The sequence below is a fragment of the Rhinolophus ferrumequinum genome, chromosome 26 (genome assembly GCF_004115265.2).
Source record: "Rhinolophus ferrumequinum isolate MPI-CBG mRhiFer1 chromosome 26, mRhiFer1_v1.p, whole genome shotgun sequence".
Lineage (NCBI taxonomy): Eukaryota > Metazoa > Chordata > Mammalia > Chiroptera > Rhinolophidae > Rhinolophus > Rhinolophus ferrumequinum.
In genome coordinates, this window is record NC_046309.1 from 22,992,202 (window position 1) to 23,012,142 (window position 19,941).

The following is a 19,941-nucleotide window of genomic DNA, read 5'->3' on the forward strand; positions in this document are numbered from 1 at the left end:
GTCTTGGTTTTACTCAAATGAGTGTGTGTCTCCTCGTCATTCTGGTCATGCAGCAACTGACCCTGGACAGGCAATGCTGGACACGGGGTTCCAATTTTATTTTCCCGTTTAAGAAATTTGAGGAGGACTCACATTACTAGGTTTTCTTAAAAATGTGGCTTGAATTTCAGGGAATTCGGATTTGTTAGTGAAGATTTATTTGCCACACGATATACACAAAAATAATCATAGAAATGTGGACTACTATAAGGCATAAAACATCAAAATTTTATATGGAGAATATGATAGAGTGCTTTTTAAGTGTGAAACTTCTTACTTTCCAAGTGGGAAGGTAATTTTGGAAGGACAGTCTCCTATTATTACTTTAATACTTCCTGAATTTCTAGTTAAAAAAAAATCAAAGGCCCATTACTATGTACACAATTCAAGATAAATCACCCACTTAAAACTCAATCTTATTGGGAGAAAATTTTGCAAACTCTGTATTACTTGTGAAAGAGTTAAAAATTCCTATTCTGGATGTAGCAGAGCTGGACACATTTACTGGGTGTTTCCGTAAATGGAAGTGGGGAAGAACTGTTGTTGTTGTTATTATTATTATTATTATTTTAAATCAGGGAGATCAGCAAAGCAATAAGAAGGATCATAGGGCACCAAATTAGTGACACAGGAGGAGGTTCCAGAAAGGGTGTGAAAACTGGTTTCCCCATTGCTGGAATTGGGCTGGGCCGCTCCTTCACCCCCTTCTCAAACACAAATATTTTCATATAATAAAAGCCTGTTTCCCTATGGTTATAACCCAACCTCCTCTCCTCTGACGCCACCATTTTAAAGGGGTTTAATGCGCGGGCTTCCCCGAAGTCCCTAGCTTTATCTCCTTCTGGACTTTGTCTTGTAGAGGTGAGGCGTCCCCTTCAGGGGCTCCCTCCGGGTGAGGGGACAAGAAACACCCACTAAGATCCAACCGCTGCAGCCAGCGGCCCGAGCATGCGCTGAGAGTTTGTGCAGCTGGCCCTGGCTGCCGCCGCTGCCTCGTCCGGACTTGGCGAGGACTTGGGAGGGACAGCGGCGCTGGGAGGTGGCTTAACAGAGACTTTCCAGCAACTGCTGCCCAGGACTCTTTTTTTTTTTTTTTCTTTTTCTCAGGAGGCGGCGACGGCGAGGGGAGAGGAAGAGAAGGAAGCGTCTCCTGCTGGAGCCAATGCAGCTCTTCGGCTCTGCGGGCGGAGCGTCCCTGCCCCGATGAGCCCCCGCCGTGCATCCCGGACTGTCCCCCGGCGGGAGTGGGGCGCGGAGCCCTGCGCCGACGGTGAGTGGCCGCGCGTCTCCCGTCTTGCCTGCCCGCCGTCCCGCCAGCCCGCCGGCGGCTGCCCTGGGCTCTGTGTGCTAAACTACTTACCGGCTGCCTTTGGGCTCCCGGCCGCCGGCGCTTCCCCCCGCGCCCTGCCGGGGGCGCGCGGACGCGGTGGCGGGGCGGGTGACCGCGCTGGGCTTTGTGCTCCTCCCGCGGCTGGGAGCGCGGGGTCGCGGCAGCGGCCGGGGCCGGGGGAGGGGACGTGAATGACTAACCCGGCGTCTGCACAGCTGCACCGGCCCTAATTCCCCGCGCTCCTCCCCGTCCCCCGCCCCAGGCTAATCCATCATTCCGGGGCTGAAACATCATTTCTCACGTTCTCCCAAAGAAACCCTAGTCGCCGGGAGGAATCGCAGCTCAGAGCTGCGCCCCCTCCAGTGCCTCGCGTTCACACTGGAGCTACAGGATGGGGTGGGGGGTGCGCGGTTGAGGGGCCCAGGAATTATCCAAATGAGAGGCACATTCCCACTCTTGGAGTCTCCCGCGGCGCCTGTGACGTCTCCAGAGGGTAGTTTGGTTTCTAACCTTTGGGACAGTTCCGAGCGGAGCTGTCCCCGAGGAGGGGCGTGGATTGAGAGAGGTTTTAAAGAGCGTCTCATCAGAATGCAGAGGACACCGCCGCGTGTCCCCAGAGAACGGGAGTTTACTGTGCGCCTTCATTCACCCGGGGAGTCAATCGTTTTCTCTTCTCAGCAGGTGTTATCCGAAGCCGGTTTGGAACTTCGGGGAGTTTAGATTACCATTATAACTTTAACAAATGATTTTCGATGTAGCAGTGTCTCGAGCGAACTAGGCTTCGGACCAGACTGCGGACCCAGCTGAGGGCTGGCAGAGGCGGGAGGGGATGGGGGTGCAGAGCGCGGTGCTGAGACGTTCCCTGTTGTCCCCCGCCCCCTGCAGATCGCTGCTGCCTCGCCCGTGGGGGTAGGATGTGGTGAAAGGATGGGGCTTCTCCCTTGCGTGGCTCACAATGGCCAGAGAAGATTCCGTGAAGTGCCTGCGCTGCCTGCTCTACGCCCTCAACCTGCTCTTTTGGGTAAGTCCAACAGTCCCACACACCAACAGGTGGGGACGGCTGGACGGGGTTTCCTGCAGCCACTACGTAATGCACCAAAGGGCACGGCTAGGCAGTAATTAATTACATGGGATCACACCTTCGATTTTTCAGAGAAGTAAAATTTGACCTTAAAATGCCTTTGATCTCGCTCAAGTTCCATTTGAAAAAAAGAAATCCACCCCTGGATACTAGTGGCAGTAAAATTAGACTTGAAGTTAATCTAGGGATATAAATAAATGCACGTGCTTGTGCTTGTAGATAAGACAATTATGACATACTGCTTAGGGAACTGCTTGTTTTCAGGAATTTCAGATAACTGTGCAAGCCATAAATTGTTTCCCTACGTCATCCTAGCCTATAAAACCTGGTTGTGGCAAGCAGTCTTACTTTTTTTGTGGGAAATCGTAAGATAACCTATCAAAAGACTGGGTAGATTTTTCTAGGAGATTCCAATCAGTCTAAAAAGGTGGTTTTCATGTAACTATTTCTAAGTTGGCAAAGTTTTAAGGAATTTTGTGTATGCTTTTGGAAAATCCCATAACCATTTAAGGAAATAAAATACATTAAATTTAACAAGCTCATGGAAATCTTTATGCCCTATGAGCTAGTGACTTTTTATGCTTTGCACCCAGACATATATTTTCACGAAGTGTTATTAATAGTCACATTATTATTTATAAAACTTATGAGGAAATATAAAAATTAAAACTTTGTTGCTTCAGGAAGCTGTCATGCTTAAGCAGATAATTTTTTTTTTTTTTTTGCCAATTTTGTATTCTATTAATAGCACATTCAAAATTTTCTGTTAGAAATTTTAATGCGTAGTTTATTTAGTTGGCTGACTGGCGGGCCTTGACCAGCCTTTTTTCATAGGGCTTTTACATGTAGTCTCTAGAGGATGACATTTTGGTTGAACTACTGATGGATGCCTCCATTTGAAGGTGACAAATTAAGCTTTACCTTAGTGAGTGGATCTGGAAGATATCTAAACTGGCAACATTTTTTTTCTCAAAATGAAAATTAAAGAATTGAGTAGTTAAATTCAATGCTTTTCACCATTTGAAAATGTAAATTCACTAATTGATCTTATTGCAGATTTTAATTCTAAAAATGTACGTTTTTAAGTGGGTCATTAAATTACTTGCTTAGCTATACGGCATTAAGATTTTGAACTTTGTTTCTTTAAAATGTATAATAATTATCACTCCAATTTACCAGTTTTTTATTTTCCTGTTTTATACTTTTTAGTTACAGAATCATCACATTTTTATAACTTTAAAAGGAGATTTAAAGATGACCTGGTTGAACTTCCTTACTTTGGGGATGACAAAACTAAGTGTAAGTTAGTGACTTGCCAAAGGTCAAATAATCCTACAGTGACAGCGACAGGAGCAGAATTCAGCTTCCATGCTTCTAGTACTTTTACATGGATAATTTCTGAGTTTTGAACCTTGGAGTACCAGGATTTTGTTGTTGTTGTTGTTGTTCAACAAAGAATAATGCTTTGGAAATTGTCTTAATCTGTGTTATGTAGGGGAAAGAAAACCCAAATTATTTAACAAAAATATTGTTTTTCTGAGTAATGAAATATGCTTAAAACCACCTACTCCTTAAGCTCCTCTAAGGCTCTTTGTGTCTCCAAAGAATGTAAAGTATTATTTCTTAGTTGTTATCCTATAGTTCAACTTTCTCACTTTTTGTGTGTGTTCTGATTATTGAAATGGCTTCCTCCTTTCTCTTTTCCCAATATCACCTTCCCTCCAACAAAAGAATCCACGCAAACTGCCTACTATGTGTCTTTTTGTGTTTTTCTTGATTTCATTTAAAGATATATTTACTCATACCTGTCCATATATACCCATTTATGTACATTCAGATGTATTCATAATATTTTTTATTAAATTTTTTTTCTCATTTGGGTTCTAATCACAGGAGTGGAACTGCTTGTCAGGGAATATATAACAACAAGGGCAAAATAGCTAACATTTATATAGTTCTTCTGTTTGCCAGGCACATTTAGTGCCTCAGTTTCCTAGTCTGTAAAATGGGAATGATAGTTTCAAATTTTTTGGAGTTGTTGTGAGGATTAGAGTTGATATATGTAAAGTGTTTGAACAGTGGCACTTAGTAAGTACTACCTATGTAGTAGGGGCACTTACTGTTGTTACTATTACTACTAAAATAATGATGCTGAATAACCATCTCCTGAAAGTAGATTACCAGGAGGTGGATTGTTGTGTCACAAGTATCCTGGTAATAGTAACAGTAGTAATTGTCATTGTTGTAACTAATACTGCTACTACTGTTACCACCATTAACTTCCTTTGACATAGCAACCTGTCCTTGGAATCTAGTCCCTGGAAATAACAGTACCGCTACACCCATTGTATGCATACAAATATTTGTTGCCATCTTGTTGGTGTCATGGCACTCTTTTAAGTTTTGCCATTCTGAAAGGTTTAGTGTTATCTCACTGTTACTTTATTTTTGCATCCTCCACTACCGGTGAGTATAAACATGCTCGTGTGTGTTTGTGTGTGTGTGTGTATACACACACATATGTGTGTATATACATATACATATATATGTATCATTTCATAATTCATATTCATTAAATATTTAATATGTACCATTTAGGTTTGCCCTTTTGTTTGTTGATTTCATGTATGTTATCTGTTGCTATATAAGAAACACATTTTTCTGTGTTTTTTTTTTGGTAGAATTGTTCTGTAGAATTGGATATATTCTTTCATATTCTTCTGTTCTTGTAAGGCGCCTGTCTTTCTTGTCTTGGTTAATGGTTTCTTTTTCCATACTGACTTTAAGATTATTTTATACAATTAAAAATATCTATGGGAGTTTGATGGAATTGTATAAAATGTATATGCTAGCTTTGGGAAAATTGGCATTATTCTTTCAATGTTAAAGCAGTATTGGCAGATCCTTCATTTCCTACCGATACGGAATCAGAAGCAGTTTACTGCTTTGTGCCAGGCAGTGCTCTCTCATCGAATTCTCATAACAGCCCTGGAAAATAGTTAGTTTGTTTTTAAGGTAAATAGAGAAGTTCAGTAACTGCTAGTAAGTAACAGAACTGGGATGCAAAGTCCAGTTTTTTTTTTACTCCAAGTGCAGGAGGAGTTGTACTTCTGGACACCGTGGGGAATTTCTTTGCAGCTACGTAAACATCCTCAGTAGGAAGGGATTATCTATCCGATGCCCACTCCAAGTCCTCCACAGCAGAACTTAAACGCGCACGTGCACATGTGCCTAGTCTCTTGTGCATCTTGTTAAAATGCAGATTCTGATTCAGTGTGTCTGGGGTTGGGCCTGAAAGTCTGAATTTCTAAAAAGCTCCCCTGTGATGCAGATGCTGCTGGTCCCCAAGAACCACACCTCAAGGAGCAAGGCTTTTGTCCTTGCTTTTTGTTCTTGTTGGAATTAGAAGCAGAACCAACCATCATGGCATATGAATCCCACTTCTTAAACTAGCCGTCACAGGCTGAAAATGGAGAGGGCGATTTTTTTTGCCTCAGGTTTTGCAAGATTGAGTAACCTGCCCTCAACACGTGTGAGATCAAGAGCTGTAGCCTTTTTGTCTTTGTAAGCCATACGATGGTGGCAACCGGACCAGGATGAGTGAGTCCTAAGCTGGACTAGTTTCACATAATGTTAATGGACCTGCCACTATGTTACATACTTGAGTTAACGAAAGCTCAAATATATCTTCATTTCTATAAAATTTCAATGTGCATTTTAAAACTCAGGAAATACAGGGGTGGCCTGTTAGCTCAGTTGGTTAGAGTGTGGTGCTGACAACACCAAGGTTGCCGGTTTGATCCCCGCACGGGCAACTGTGAGCTGCGCCTTCCTCAAAAAAACAAAACAAAAAAAAACACCTCAAGAAATACATACCCAATCGCCCACCATCTTGTTTTAGTTCTTTGTAATCAACTATTGGGCATGTCTTCCTACATATCTCTACCTAAGGAATTGGCTACTAACTTTTCTGACATTCATTTTCCTAATTTGTAAATCATGTTCATAAAGTATGTAATTGAGTTAATTTAAGAATAAATTATATATAGTTCATGTAAAAAAAAAAAAAAAAGAAAGAAAGACCTATAGCCTTTTACTCTTCATTTGGCAGTTTTAATAGACTTTTCCCCGTCTATTTCTACTATATTCTCTTCCCTTCTCTACCACACAAGGATTTTAGGGAAAAGAAAAATAAATCTTAATTGGGGAAAACACTGGGGATCTATATAATTTTGTCCTGTTGTTCTGGGAGTTGAAAATCAAACTGAGTGATGATGATGATGATGAGTTTTTAGTTAAAAAGTATTTTGAGTGTGAGGTATAGACATGCCTAAGAGGAAATAATCCACAGCACATTTCACATCACAAATACTCTGCCTTCTCTCCATCGCTGTGCATCCAGCCACCTTGATTTGCCATCTGTTGAGTGGTCCTTCCACATTACGAAGACGCACGATCCCTGGATAGCTCTCCTGGGGTTGGCAGAGAGACACTGGACCTTGTATTTTTGTCATGAGCGTGGTGGGTCTGTAATGGGGCCTGGTACGAATGAGTAAACTGCCCCTACAACTCATTTGAGACCATGTTTAACTGGGTTAACTTTACTTCAAATTGATCACACTTTTACTATTTAGATGGCATATCATCTAAATAAATGAATGCTTTCCTCCAGTTTAATGACCACTCCTGCGGGTTTATGATATGAGTGTTTGCCTTTCTTAGATGGTCATTTTCTGCTATTACAAATATATGGATAAATACGGTTTTCTTTGGAAATTCCTGAAATCCGTGCACCCTTAACATTCATCAAATATGCTTATTATTTTCTAAAAATACAATACTATATTCGTAGTTTTAAGCTCCCATTTCTCATCAGCAGATAAGACACATTGTTTTTCATTTGCGATTACTAAATATGGTAGCAATAGAGAGGGACTACCCTGATGAACTATGAAAAGAAACTTATTAAAGAATGCTTAAAAAGTGGTCAGGAGACCTCGTGCATGCTTTGGGGAAATATGCAAAGTCAAAGAAACAGCGGAAGGCTCAGTGTTCTTTTTCTTCTTCGCTGGGCGTCTTGCAGACACCTTAGGTGTCTGACCCACGCACACCCTACAGGAGTTCTTGGCAAGTAGACGTTTGCATACCCGTGGCATTCAGGTAGTCACGTTCAAGTGCTATTTTCTAAGTTGATGCCCTCAAGTTTATACTGGGAAAGGCATTCCAGTTTTCTTTAACTTTTCCTAAGGAATAGCGGAGAGCCCTCCAACAAATGTTAGTGCTTTTTAAAAATAAGCTTTTATTTCGGGGACAGAGCCAATGCACTTTTTTATAGTGTTGCTCAGCTGACAAACAAAGGTAAACTGCATGCTGCTTAAGGAATGCCTTTGGAGGAGAAGGGCCTGGAGGGTTCCTGGTCGCCCATCCCGCTGCAGACTGGGGCAGTGTCCTCTCACTCATCTGTTCCCACGGAGAGCAATCGCAGGCGGGGCCCTTGGCGAAGTGTAGGTGGAGTTTACTGCCGTTAGACTGCATAGCAGCAGCAGTGCAGAAGGAGGCGTTTTTTGCCCTTCTTTTACCTGAAGTCCCTGTAGGGTGACCAGATAATTTGACATGGAAACCAGGACAATTTAAGTGAAGGGGATTTTGCTACTACTAATTATGCCAGGATATCAGAGGCTTAGAGCCTGGGCAGAGAAGGATGTATGGTCTCCCCATCCATAGGCAGCATGATGATCTATAAAAACTATTAGTCAGAACAGCTCCCGGGTGCTATTGATTGATTCAGCTCTAATTAATAGATGCTGATGCTTAAATGATACCCACAAGTAATCTTCAGAACTCATTTCAGCCAGCACTTACATTGCCTGTTTTTCCACAGCATTCTCCAATAGTGTTCCCCGTTTGCTCTTTTTCCCCCGCTGCTCATGCCTAGTAGAAAGACCTGGGAAGGCATAACTGACCGGGAGCAGAGGGTAGCAGGCACGGGACATGAAACAGACATGTTACTGGGGAGGGCTGACATTGGGCTGCCAGCCTCCAAATTATCAAGAATTGATTTACCTTTACATTTCAATAAATAACAATGGAATCCTTTTTTTTAAAAAAAGGGAATTTTAAAAGCACCTAGTCCAATTTCTCCATTTTTAAGAGTTAAAGACGTATGGGAAGTCTGAATTGCTTCTCTCAGTTCTCTGAAGAGGCAGAACTGTAAGTTCCCAGTTTCTTTTCTGCATTTGCTCTTTCTTTTCTAACAGACTTGACATAAAAGGAAAAGTTCAGGTAGGCGGTTTTAGATATCTGTCAGCCTTGAACAGAAATGATTAGTGTCACTGTCACCTTATATGAGACCATGTATTATGGGGACAGACAGTTGAAGGATTTGGAAATCTGTTTTTTGACTGTGACCTTACCATGTGCTGGAAGCTACACATATACATTTCATAATAAATTTAGGGAATGTACACACACATAAAATTCTGATTTAGAAAACAACTTGATTCAGTACTTGTTTTTACATAATTAGATTCAAGCAAAACCAGAATATATCTGCAACACAGCAAATATACTTTTAAATATTTGTTGAGAACTAGCATTTTCTAAATGTTTTGCAAGGAAGGATATGACAAATATCCTGCTATATTAAATATATTTCTCTAAAGTAATATTTGTGTTATTTTCTAAATATTTCCTTGAACTGCAAATAATATTTTGCAATGTGGAGACAATGTAGGAAGCTATAGAGCTAGTTACATAGGATAACTATGGTACATTGCTCCTGATAATTTAATCATGATGAATGACAGTTGAAGAATTCCTTTCACCTGGAAAATTAGTAGAAAATACCATTATTAGTAAGGAGTCCTGAATTACTTGCGTAATTAGTGCTTCTAGATTTAATAACGTCAGGATTAGTCATTGAAGTGACCTCATCTCATTTGAGCTTAGTTTCTCCCTATAACTTGAGCTATATTTGTTGTTACTGTTATTATTTTCTCAACCCCAGTATATAAAATCACTCTTTGAGAATGAAACTGCTCAGGTGTTTAATGTGGCTGGAAATACTGTCATAAAAAAAAGCAGTTTCTGCTCAGAGTTGCTTGTTTACTATAGGATAAGGCTTTGGGTTGATATTATTTATTTTGACTAATGTTCTGTGTACAGCTACAATGCTTGGGTTACTACTGTGAAAAAACACACAAAATATAACAAAAAAACAAACAGTAGGGCTAAGTAGGATGCAAACTTTGTAGCTGAAAGGACTTTTGAGAACACTTAAGCCAAGCTTCTGACCTGATACATAAATCTCTGATCTTGTAATTCAGCAAGCATCTCTATACTGGAAAACTTCCAGTGATGTAGAAAGCTTCATTCTTCGTAAAGCATCCTCTAATTTTGCTAAAGTTCTCTAATAGTTTATCTAGCAAGTTGAAATCATCTCCCTTTAATTATTTTTCTCATCACTCATCTAACATATATTGAATGGGCCTCACCACTGGGCCTGGTTCTCTGCTGTGCAATGTGCTGTAAGCAGTGGTTTGTGTCCCTAGAGGAGGGAGACAGGAGGGTAAAATATAATCGGAAGCTATAGATACCTGCTCTCTGAAGTCTGTACCAGAGCGCTGACTGCGGAAAGGGAGCTGGGAGGATGCCTTTACACACCAGCTGGTATTTGAGCCTGTCTTTCAGGATAAGGTGCCCATGAAGACAGAAAGGTTGGGGCAGAATAGCATTCCTGGCAGAGGGAACTACATGGGCAAAGATGTGGGGGCTTTGGGAGACCTGCATGGTACATACTGGAGAAGTGCAAGCAGGCTTTTTGTCACCCAAGTGTAGAATGGGAAGGAGCAGGAAACAGATTAAAGAGTGATTGTCCAGGGACTGTGTGCTCTGCTGAAGAGTTTAACCTTTATTTTCTAGGAGAGAGTTGGGGGAAGTAGACGTAAGAGTTGGGAAGGAGCCATAAGGGGCAGCATTTAGAACTTTATGAGCAGAAGAACTTGATCTTTGTTTTATAAAGTAACTAACTGAAGGGTGAATTTGAGGTGGACTCTGATCTGGAGAGTTCTAATATAAGGTGATTGGAACTGCCTGGCGAGAGATTGAGGGCCTGAACTAGCCAGAAGTAGCAGGAAAGGGGGAGGAATTCACCAGACGTGTTGCAGGAACAATCTGTAGCACTTGAATGTAATTAGATGTTGGACTGAGGAAGAGGGAGAGGTTCAGGCTGCTTGCCAAGTTGCCAGTTTTTGTGATTGAAGCATTGATTATATGATTTATTGAGATAGGGAAAACAGGAGAAGGGACACACAGGTTACCAGAGAATGGCGATGAGTTTAGTTTTAGAGACGTTAAAATTGAGAAGGGCCATGGAAGTCCAGTAGGTAGCTGTGTTACAGCACTTCCACCTTTACCCATTTGTTAGACCTTCCAATTCATGCAGTTTCCATTTTGAACTGATTTTAGAGGTGTCTTGTCTCGTAAGCTAAGAAAGATTAAGAGAAAGCCCTGAGGTCAAAAGTGACTTAAGATAAAAATATTAGGTTGGTGCCAAAGTAATTGTGGTTTAAAAGGTTAAAAATAATTGCAAAAACCACAATTACTTTGGCACCAACCTAATAGGTAATGTGTATAAGAATCCTACTCTGTTTTCTCATCACATAAGTCCTCTATGAAGTTGGACTTACTATTATAACAACCTATATGTGAGGAAACAGGGCTTAAGAAAGAATAAATGACACACCCAAAGTTATATAGCTAAAAAGGAGCAGAGCTGGAATTCGAACCAAGGCTTTTTGATTCAGTGGCTTCTGGCTGTCCTTATGGTCAAGACCATAAGCCTTAAAATGACCTCTAAGACTGTGATCGGTCCCCTGCCTGGCTTTCTATTCTTACCACATGCCAGTTTCCCTTCTTTGAATGTACCGTGATGCCTTCCACCCTGGGACCTTGGCTGTTCTTTCTGACTGGAATGTTCTTTTTAACCTCCTTCTCCCGGATGAACTTGGTAATTATTCAGTTCCCAGCTCTCTTAGAGAAGTCCTTTTGACCCCATGGAACAGGTCAGTCACCCCAAAAGGAGTTCTTGTAGCAACTTGTATTTTTTCTTCCCAGTACTCACTACTGTTTGCAGTTACGCATTTATATGTCTGATGAGTTGACTCATCTGTGTCCTCTTCATTTAGTAAATTTCACCATAGAATGTTATCGCCCACCAGTGTATCTCCATCGCGTCGCACAGTACCTGGCAAGCAGCTGCTGATCAATACATAAGTTTTAGATGGAAGAATGACTTCAAAAGCCATGCTCTTAACTGTTCTATCACACTAGAAATCTTTTGGAATATGTCATTTATAAGACATACATTTTCTTTTTTGTTATATATGGAAGAACTGTGTATAATGACAACCACTGATAATATATTATACAAAATGCAGAATCTGATAATTTATTATTGACACTGTCTTAGAGCAATGATATTTGAAAATTGGCTAAACAGCGTGGTAAAAATTAGAGGATGGAGAAACCAAGGTCAATTATTACTTTGAAGAATCAATCATAAAGAGAGGAGAGAATTATTTAGAACTACAAGAGAATTTGAGGTAATTAAATAAAATAACACATTACTAGACCTCCCCGTCTCCGTGAAACTTACAAGGTATTTAAAGACCCACAAATAGCCAAGCAGAGGGAGAACACATAGCCTCATATTTAATTAAGTAGTAGTCCCTGGTTCCCTGCTAGCCCTGTGTGTTTCAATAGGTTCTATTATTATTTAGGGACCAACACGTCAGGAGACAACTGCCATTGAAAAGGTAGTTTATTATGCTCACAGATCCCAAGAGAGTACATGCCTCATTACAGCGGGACAAGGGAAGCACTGGGGTCCATCACAAGCAGAGGTGAGGGACCCAGGCAAGTACTTTTATGGTGGCTTCCTGGAGAAGGAACAGGCAAGGCAGAGGAAGTAGGCTTTGGATTGGTTAGTTTGAATAATTCAACAGCCTCTGGAGTGTAGGGACTGTCTCTAGTTGTCTAGTATGTGGACCTTGGGGTGATTAGAGCAGGTGTAGAGTGGCCCAGAGTGAGAGAACTCAGTAAAGGAAGTGGCTGGGGGTGTGGGATCCGATTGGTTGGTTTGTATTTGAAAATGAAAAGTGCGTCCCTGGGAGAAGGACTCCCATAGGTGGGTGGAAGGCAGGTCAAGACAAGGTAACTCAGGCATGTTATCAGTTTGTCCTGACCAAGGTGTGTCCAGCATAAGCAGGTGGAACAGATGTTAAAGCATTAAGTTTACAGAAGCTGGAAGCATGGTTAATACACTGCGTAATTTTATTAGGGTTACAATCTGTTCTTCATTCCCAGTAGAAATGAGGCTAGCAGTAACTGGTCTAATTCTCCTCTGAACTGTGGTCCCAGGGTTTCTAACCTGTTTTAGGCCATTGATCCCTTAGCCTTTATTCACCAAAGATGATAGTTCAGACATTCCGACTGAGCCTAACCACAACAGACTACCTTCCCACCCTCTTTTTTTCCCTTTCCCTAAAGGAAGCCTGCATGCTGTCCAGGCTGGTCTCCTCACTGCCCATGGAAATTCTCATGCTCGTCTCTAAACTTGGAGGGCAGTTAGTGACTGAACCTAAAGCTCCAAAGACTGAAGGCCTGGATTTGAATCCTAGCTCTGCCACTTAGAGTCTGTAAGACCTTGAACAGGCTACGTTGCTTTTCTGTGCTTCATGGTCCTGTTCCCAGTCTGTAATTATCTGATTGATATATGTATTCCTTGTGTCTCACAAGAGGCTCCACAAAGGCTGCTATCTTCCTTCTCTGATTCATTGCTGAGTCTCTGACGCTAGCACAGACAGTACAAGGCAGACAGTAGGTGTTGAGTAAATGTTTGCTACTGAATGAAGGCCGAATGAATTCACGAGCTGACCTTCCAAGCAGGTAGCTATACTTCGCTGTACCAGAGGTCACAGAGCTGTATGTGTTTTGCTCACCTTGGAGCCTTTATCCAGAAAGCATGTTTCATGGCCACTGCTTAAGTCAGTACAGACACATTCCTACCTTATTTATTACTTTATCACTTAATGTTAATCTGTAACATATAATGGTAATTAGTGTTCAGTAAGGTACCAGAAGTTATTACAAGTCACGTGAAATAGAATTGCACTGTGTTGTACTTAAGAAGGTAAGTGTAGGCTCATTTTAGAAAAATGTTCATCAAAATAGGAAAGACCTGCAGAACGGAGGGGTTGACCTTCAGCTTTTGGAAAAGCTTCCCAGGAAGGCTCTTTTTGAACATGTTCTAGATCGTTACACTTTAAAACAAAACAAACAAACAAACAAACTTGAATTACGAACAATGTAAAACACACAAAAGTAGAAAGCACGGCATAATTAATCTCCATTTGCCTATCACCCAGTTTCAATAATTACCACCATAGCCTCCACGTCCCACCCAAACCCCACGCATCATGACTATTTGGCTAAACCATTCAGTATATATCTCTGAAAGATAAGGATCTTTTTGAAGAAACCTTAATACCATTGCCATATCTAAAATAATAAATAATAATTTTTTAATATTTTCAAATATCCAGTCATGTTAAAATGTCTCCGGTCAACTCATAAATGTCTCCTTGTGGTTGGTTGGTTTGAATCAGGATTCAGTGCAGGTCAACAGATTGCACTGCGTAATCTCTTAAGTCTCTTAATTTATAATGGTTTCTCCTTTCTTTTTATTCCACTTGCCAAGATTTTCTTTTTTTTTTAATTGAAGAAATGAGATCATTTGTCTCATAAAATTTCTCATATTCTTGATTTTGCTGATTGCATCCCCCTGGTGGCATTTAACAAGTTTAAAGCTATTCCCTATGTTTCCTATAATGTGACAGATCTGGAACCTTGATTCAATTCAGGTTTGACTTTTCGGTAAAAATATTTCAAAGGTATCTCTGGGTACTTCTGATTGCATCACATCGGGAGACATTATATCTGGTTGTCCCTTTTTATGGTACTAAGACTGATTAGTGGGGGTCTGGTATTTTACGTCACCCTGATCTCTCTATTCTAAAAGTCCCTGTCAGCTTTTCACGTGACACTAATTCTCAGCCCTGACTACACATTAGAACATCTATGGATCCTTTACATATTTCTGACACCTTGGCCCCTGTCCCAAGAATTGGTCCAAGGTGGATCTGGGCTCAGTCATTTTGTTAGAAGTCCTAGGTGACTTTGACCTACAGACAGGACTGAGAAACACTGACCTGATAATTTTGGCAGCTATTGGGAATCTTTGCCTAGAAATTTATCATTTCAGAAGGGGTTGTTTAATTGTGATACTCTATCATGCTTTCTTCACATATTAGCAGACATTCATCTATAAAAACTTTCATTAGTGTTTGGTTCTTTAGTTGGTATAGGAAAGATAGGACAAATATTGGATACTTATCAGTTTTCTGAATAATGAGTATCCAAAGATGGCCAGTGAGGTGGTTTTTTTTTTGCTTGTTTGTTTTTTAATTTATTGGGGTGACAATTGTTAGTAAAATTACATAGATTTCAGGTGTACAATTCTGTGTCACATCATCTATAAATTACATTGTGTGTTCACCACCCAGAGTGTTTTTTTTTACTATTATTATGAATTAAGATATTTTAGCATATTGGATGTTTGAAACCGTTGCATTCAGTAGTAGTAGTAGTAGTAGTATTTTGATGCTCAAATTGTTTGAACTTTAGTCAATGGAAGCCCTGTCAAGTTAGCTCCTGTGACTTTTTTTTGACAACATCAGTAGTTTTGGCTTGCTTCCTTGCTTTTCTGTATGACATGTTTTAAGCTCATCTTGTACATTTGATAATTTAGTTGTTCTGGGGCCTCTTCGTCATGTTCAATTCCTGTACTAAACCAGAAATCTGCCATTTAATAGGATAGCTACCTGTGTCCTATTGGGTGACATTCTATTTAGTGGCTATGACATGATTAAAAAATGGAATGGCAGTTATTTATAGTAATAATAAATTTCAACAGGTGGTAAATGGTAATTAGAAGAAATCATAATGATTATGTAACAAAAATCCTTAATTATTTTTATTTTTATTTTTATTTTTTTTTTACTATTAATGTGGCAGACACGCTGCATAAATCCTTGGTAACCAAATTGTATTTTTTCCTTCCAGTTAATGTCCATCAGCGTGCTGGCAGTTTCCGCTTGGATGAGGGACTACCTAAATAATGTTCTGACTTTAACTGCAGAGACAAGGTAGGCTCTACAATTAATGATTGATTTCTTTCATCAGGTTTCCTCAGGTGCTAGTTTCTAGGTAACTTTGCCCTCAGCAATTTAGATGGTAGTGCCCTTCCGCAATCATTTAGAAAGTTTTCCCTGCCCCTGGCAACCTTTGTTACAGAGGCTTGCATTTTCCAGCATTCTCATTAAGGTGGTGTGCCGCTGGTCCTAGAGAACATTCATTCCTGGGTATGGTAATTAGCCAGTCGCTAGTCCTGACAGTGTGTCCTAGGTGTCACGTTTGCATATAAAGGACAGTATTGCTACTTTTGTCTGTAAAATTCACTGCCTACCTTCTTACTTTCATATTCCTCAGCTAAATGAAAACCAAACCCACCAATGCCATTTTCTTCTCAAATTTCAAAGGTTGATCCATTAACTTCACCAGGGACAAATTACTTGACTTCTCCCACCCTCAATTTTATTTTTACCTCTGAATGGGGTAATATACACCCCTCTGAAATGTCCTAATGGTTAACTGAGATACATTTTTGTAAAGTCCTCAATACAGTAGAATTTATTAATGGTAATTATTATTATTATTATTATTATTATTATTATTATTATTCTCACTATTATGGTTGTAGTTAGTGATATTTTTCATAGTTTTCTAGCAAAAATCATCTCTCTCTTTCCCTCTTTCTTTTAATGTAGACCAATTTCATTTACATACCAATTGTTCACATCTTGAGAAGCGTCAGTTGTCAGGGAGAAAGAAAGTGCTGTACATGGAGCCCAAGATCAGGAAAGAGGAGGGAGGAGGGTCTTCTCAGCTGGAAAATAGCTAAGGGTCCAGTGTGGTTTCTTCAGGCTAAGGCTTCAGAGTTAATAGGAGTTCGACTTCTCATTAAGGAGCCCTATCTTATAAAATATTTTAAATGAGTTGAGGTAGGAAGGTACCCCTTGTATAAAAAGCTAAACAAAACAAAACAAAAATAAAACAAGCAAGCAAATTGGTGATAGCACACTGATGTTGAAAATAGCAATATATTCATCGGTGTTGAGGCGAGATGGCTTACAGGATTATTAACAGAAATCACAGTTGTGCCTGGTACTATGTCTTGGGTGCCTTTTGATTCTATTTTATTTATAATGTGACACTATTGTTCTTCTTTCAGGGTAGAGGAGGCCGTCATCTTGACTTACTTTCCTGTGGTTCATCCGGTCATGATTGCTGTTTGCTGTTTCCTGATCATTGTGGGGATGTTAGGATACTGTGGAACAGTGAAAAGAAATCTGTTGCTTCTTGCATGGGTATGGTGTTTCTACCTTCTCTTTCATATGCTTAAAAAGACTAACCAGTCTTGTAGTATTTTTTCATCAGTGCCCAAGGTTATAAGCTTAGGAAACTGTGATAGCAATACTCTAATCTGGGGTAATAGTTCAACACCCCGTGAGAAGGGAAACATTCTTTCCCTGAGAGATGATTTCGATACAAGTATTTGCTTTATTGAAATGATGAGGTATGGAAATAGGTGCTCTATTTAATTGTTTCCCTCAGACTGTGTGTTGACAATTTTATTTGGAAGGATGAGGGTTTTTTTGTGTTTGTTTGGTGTGTCTGTGTGTGTGTGTGTGTGTGTGTGTGTGTGTATGTGTGTCATGGACCTTATCACCACTCAAACAGGTCCCTCAAGACTACAATTGAGAAGTCATAACTGTGTTTCTTTCTCTTTTGTAATTAAACAAATCCACCATTTAACTCATTTGGAAATTCAGATGGTCAGGTCTCAGGCAGACATTATAATTCTAGCGCTGCCTTTACATAAAGTAGTGGATATAAGTGAGTGTCAGTTTCTATGATCTTAGTGTTCTGTTTTTGTTTGTTTGTTTGTTTGTTTGTTTTACCTCTGAAAGAGTTGGAGTAGATTGCTTCTTAATTTCCCTTCAGCACTCAAATCCTATGATTCCAAAATTATGATTAAACTTTTAATGAAAAAATTAGCAAACTCCCTTTTAATATTACAGATTTGAGTCAATTGAAAATACAGCTTATACATAAATTTTTGAAGCACATTGAGTGACAAAATATTGTATGTTAGTGAGGCTGCTCATATGTAATTGCAGACATATTAGATGCCGCTCCCTCTCCCCAAATTAACTTGTTTAGTGTTTCTTTGCAGTAGTTCTCAAGGTGAGTTGTGCATTAATTCCTTCTAGGGAATATAAAAATTTAATGTTTGTGTGCTGATATGCTGGATCTCTGAGCAGAAAAAAAGCCCTGATGTGACAATACCATATGATTTCACTTATTTGTGGAATCTAAAGTATAGAATAAATGAATAAACTAATCAGAAACAGTCTCAGAGATACAGATGTAAAATTGATGGTTGATAGATGGGTGAGGGATGGGGATGAGGGAGAAGATGAGGGGATTAGAAAGCACAATCGGTAACCACAAGATTGCCCCGGGGATATGAAGTCAGTTTGGGGAATATAATCAATAATGTTGTAAAGCTTTTGTGGGGTATCTGATGGACACTTGTCTTATTAGGGAGACCACTTCACGGACAGTGTGGGTGCCTGACCACTGCAGTGTACACCTGAAGCTGAAGCTGAGTAATAATGGATGTCAACTATAGTTTTATATATATATAGATCGATAGATAGATAGATAAATAGATAGATAGATATAGATAGATATATATAGACATTCGCAGGATGTGGAGTATAGCATAAGGAATAGAGTCAGTGGAACTGTAATAGCTATATACGATCTCAGGGATAGTAGATTGGGGGAAAGGGGTTATCACTTTATGAGAGGTATAAATGTCTAATTATTACATTGTTTTGTACACCTGGAACTAATACTACTACTACTACTACTAATAAAGCCCTGATGTGTAGAATTTGTAGGTTCCTGTGGGGTGAATACTCCCAGCATGGTGGATCTCAGGCTACCAGCGTGCTATCACTGAATGCTGAGTGGGGCAGACAGAGGCATAAATTGGCTCTCAGGCATCAGCTTCCATTCACCAGTGCTTGACTGGCTCCCATCCCAAGCCAATTAAAACAGAATGTTAGTGTGAAACTGAATTAAACCTTTGAATTTCACAGGAACAACCTGTGTTGATATGCTCCTTGGCTTCTGAGAGGATAAATCTCTAGGTCCATGATTAGAAAACAGAAGATGCTGCAGGAAATGAACCACACTCAGAGAAGGGGAACATGTCTACTGCTTTACTTTTCTCCACTTGGGTATGCAGGAAGACGTAGAATGTTGGTAGGGTTTTAAATCCTATTTTTCCATTTAAGATATTTGGGCAATAATTTCAACATAAACTATAGAACTTAGGCTTTCTATGAAGCTTGCAGTTTAAAGGATAGGTAAGATATTTTAAACTTAAAAATAACCCCTGAATCCTTTTTGAAACCACAATCTTACAATGATGTTTCATTTAACCAACCAATTTGAGTATGACTGCTAGATATTCTTCTCCCTTCCGACTCCGTGTATGACTCTGGATGGTCCCTGGACTAAGATGTGTGGTTGGGGTGTGATAACATGCATCATGGAACCCAAAGGCTTTAAGGAACACATTTTGAAAACCGTTTATGCATTCCATTATGCTGCTTGAATGCTAGTAAAGCAAGTCAACAAAGAACAAAGTAATTTGCTCTCTACTTGAGGCAGGATGAGTCAGAGAGACTTTGCATGAGAGGCTAGTGTATGAGGCTGGAAAGGGTATTATGATGCAAAGGTGACATCGAGGGCTGAGGTTCTCAGGGCCACTACATTGTTCATTCATTCATTCATTCATTCATTTATTCATTCTTCAAATACTTATTGAGAATATAGGCACTATGAGTTTTTGCCCAGAAACCAGTGTGTATGACAGACTGATAGAGCATTCCATTACTCTATGATAAGACCTCTAAGAGGGTTTACGCTGGGTGCTCTGAGGAAAGAGGAGCTCCAAGCTCAGCCCCAAGGGGTCAGCACTTCCTTTAGGATGGTGACCCGTATAGACTGATCCAGCTTTATCCCATCCCATTCCTGCTTTACTTGTTGGATGCACTCCTTTTCACAAAGCAGCTTTTGGTGGCTCAATAGGATTCCTCAATCCTACTGAGCTTCCTCTCTTCTCATGGCAAGTGTCTAGACCGTACTCTGTCTAGACCCAACCCAGCTTTTCCCTTGCTTAAGCATGATCTGTGCTCTCGACTCCCAATTACCTGTTGTTCAAGCAGTCTGCCTC

General features: G+C 40.2%; 1 protein-coding gene and 1 non-coding gene across 5 annotated transcripts in view; both read left to right on the top strand.

Moving 5' to 3' along the window:
• The first annotated feature begins 777 nt into the window (after positions 1-777).
• TSPAN12 (tetraspanin 12) overlaps positions 778-19,941 on the top strand; it is a 66,897-nt gene continuing 47,733 nt past the window's right edge. Inside the window, exons 1-5 of one of the 4 annotated variants that reach the window (XM_033098626.1) lie at positions 778-900; positions 1,147-1,309; positions 2,255-2,390; positions 15,633-15,715; positions 16,861-16,996. In XM_033098626.1, the coding sequence (XP_032954517.1) occupies positions 2,325-2,390; positions 15,633-15,715; positions 16,861-16,996 (285 nt within the window). In that variant the 5' untranslated portion in view covers positions 778-900; positions 1,147-1,309; positions 2,255-2,324. Of the gene's footprint in view, positions 901-989; positions 1,310-1,711; positions 1,863-1,909; positions 2,051-2,254; positions 2,391-15,632; positions 15,716-16,860; positions 16,997-19,941 lie in introns of those variants that run through there. The other 3 variants (XM_033098625.1, XM_033098627.1, XM_033098628.1) reach the window with 3 other exon arrangements.
• Positions 6,192-6,265, top strand: TRNAV-GAC (transfer RNA valine (anticodon GAC)). The gene has a single exon. It is a non-coding gene; the product is annotated as a tRNA-Val (tRNA).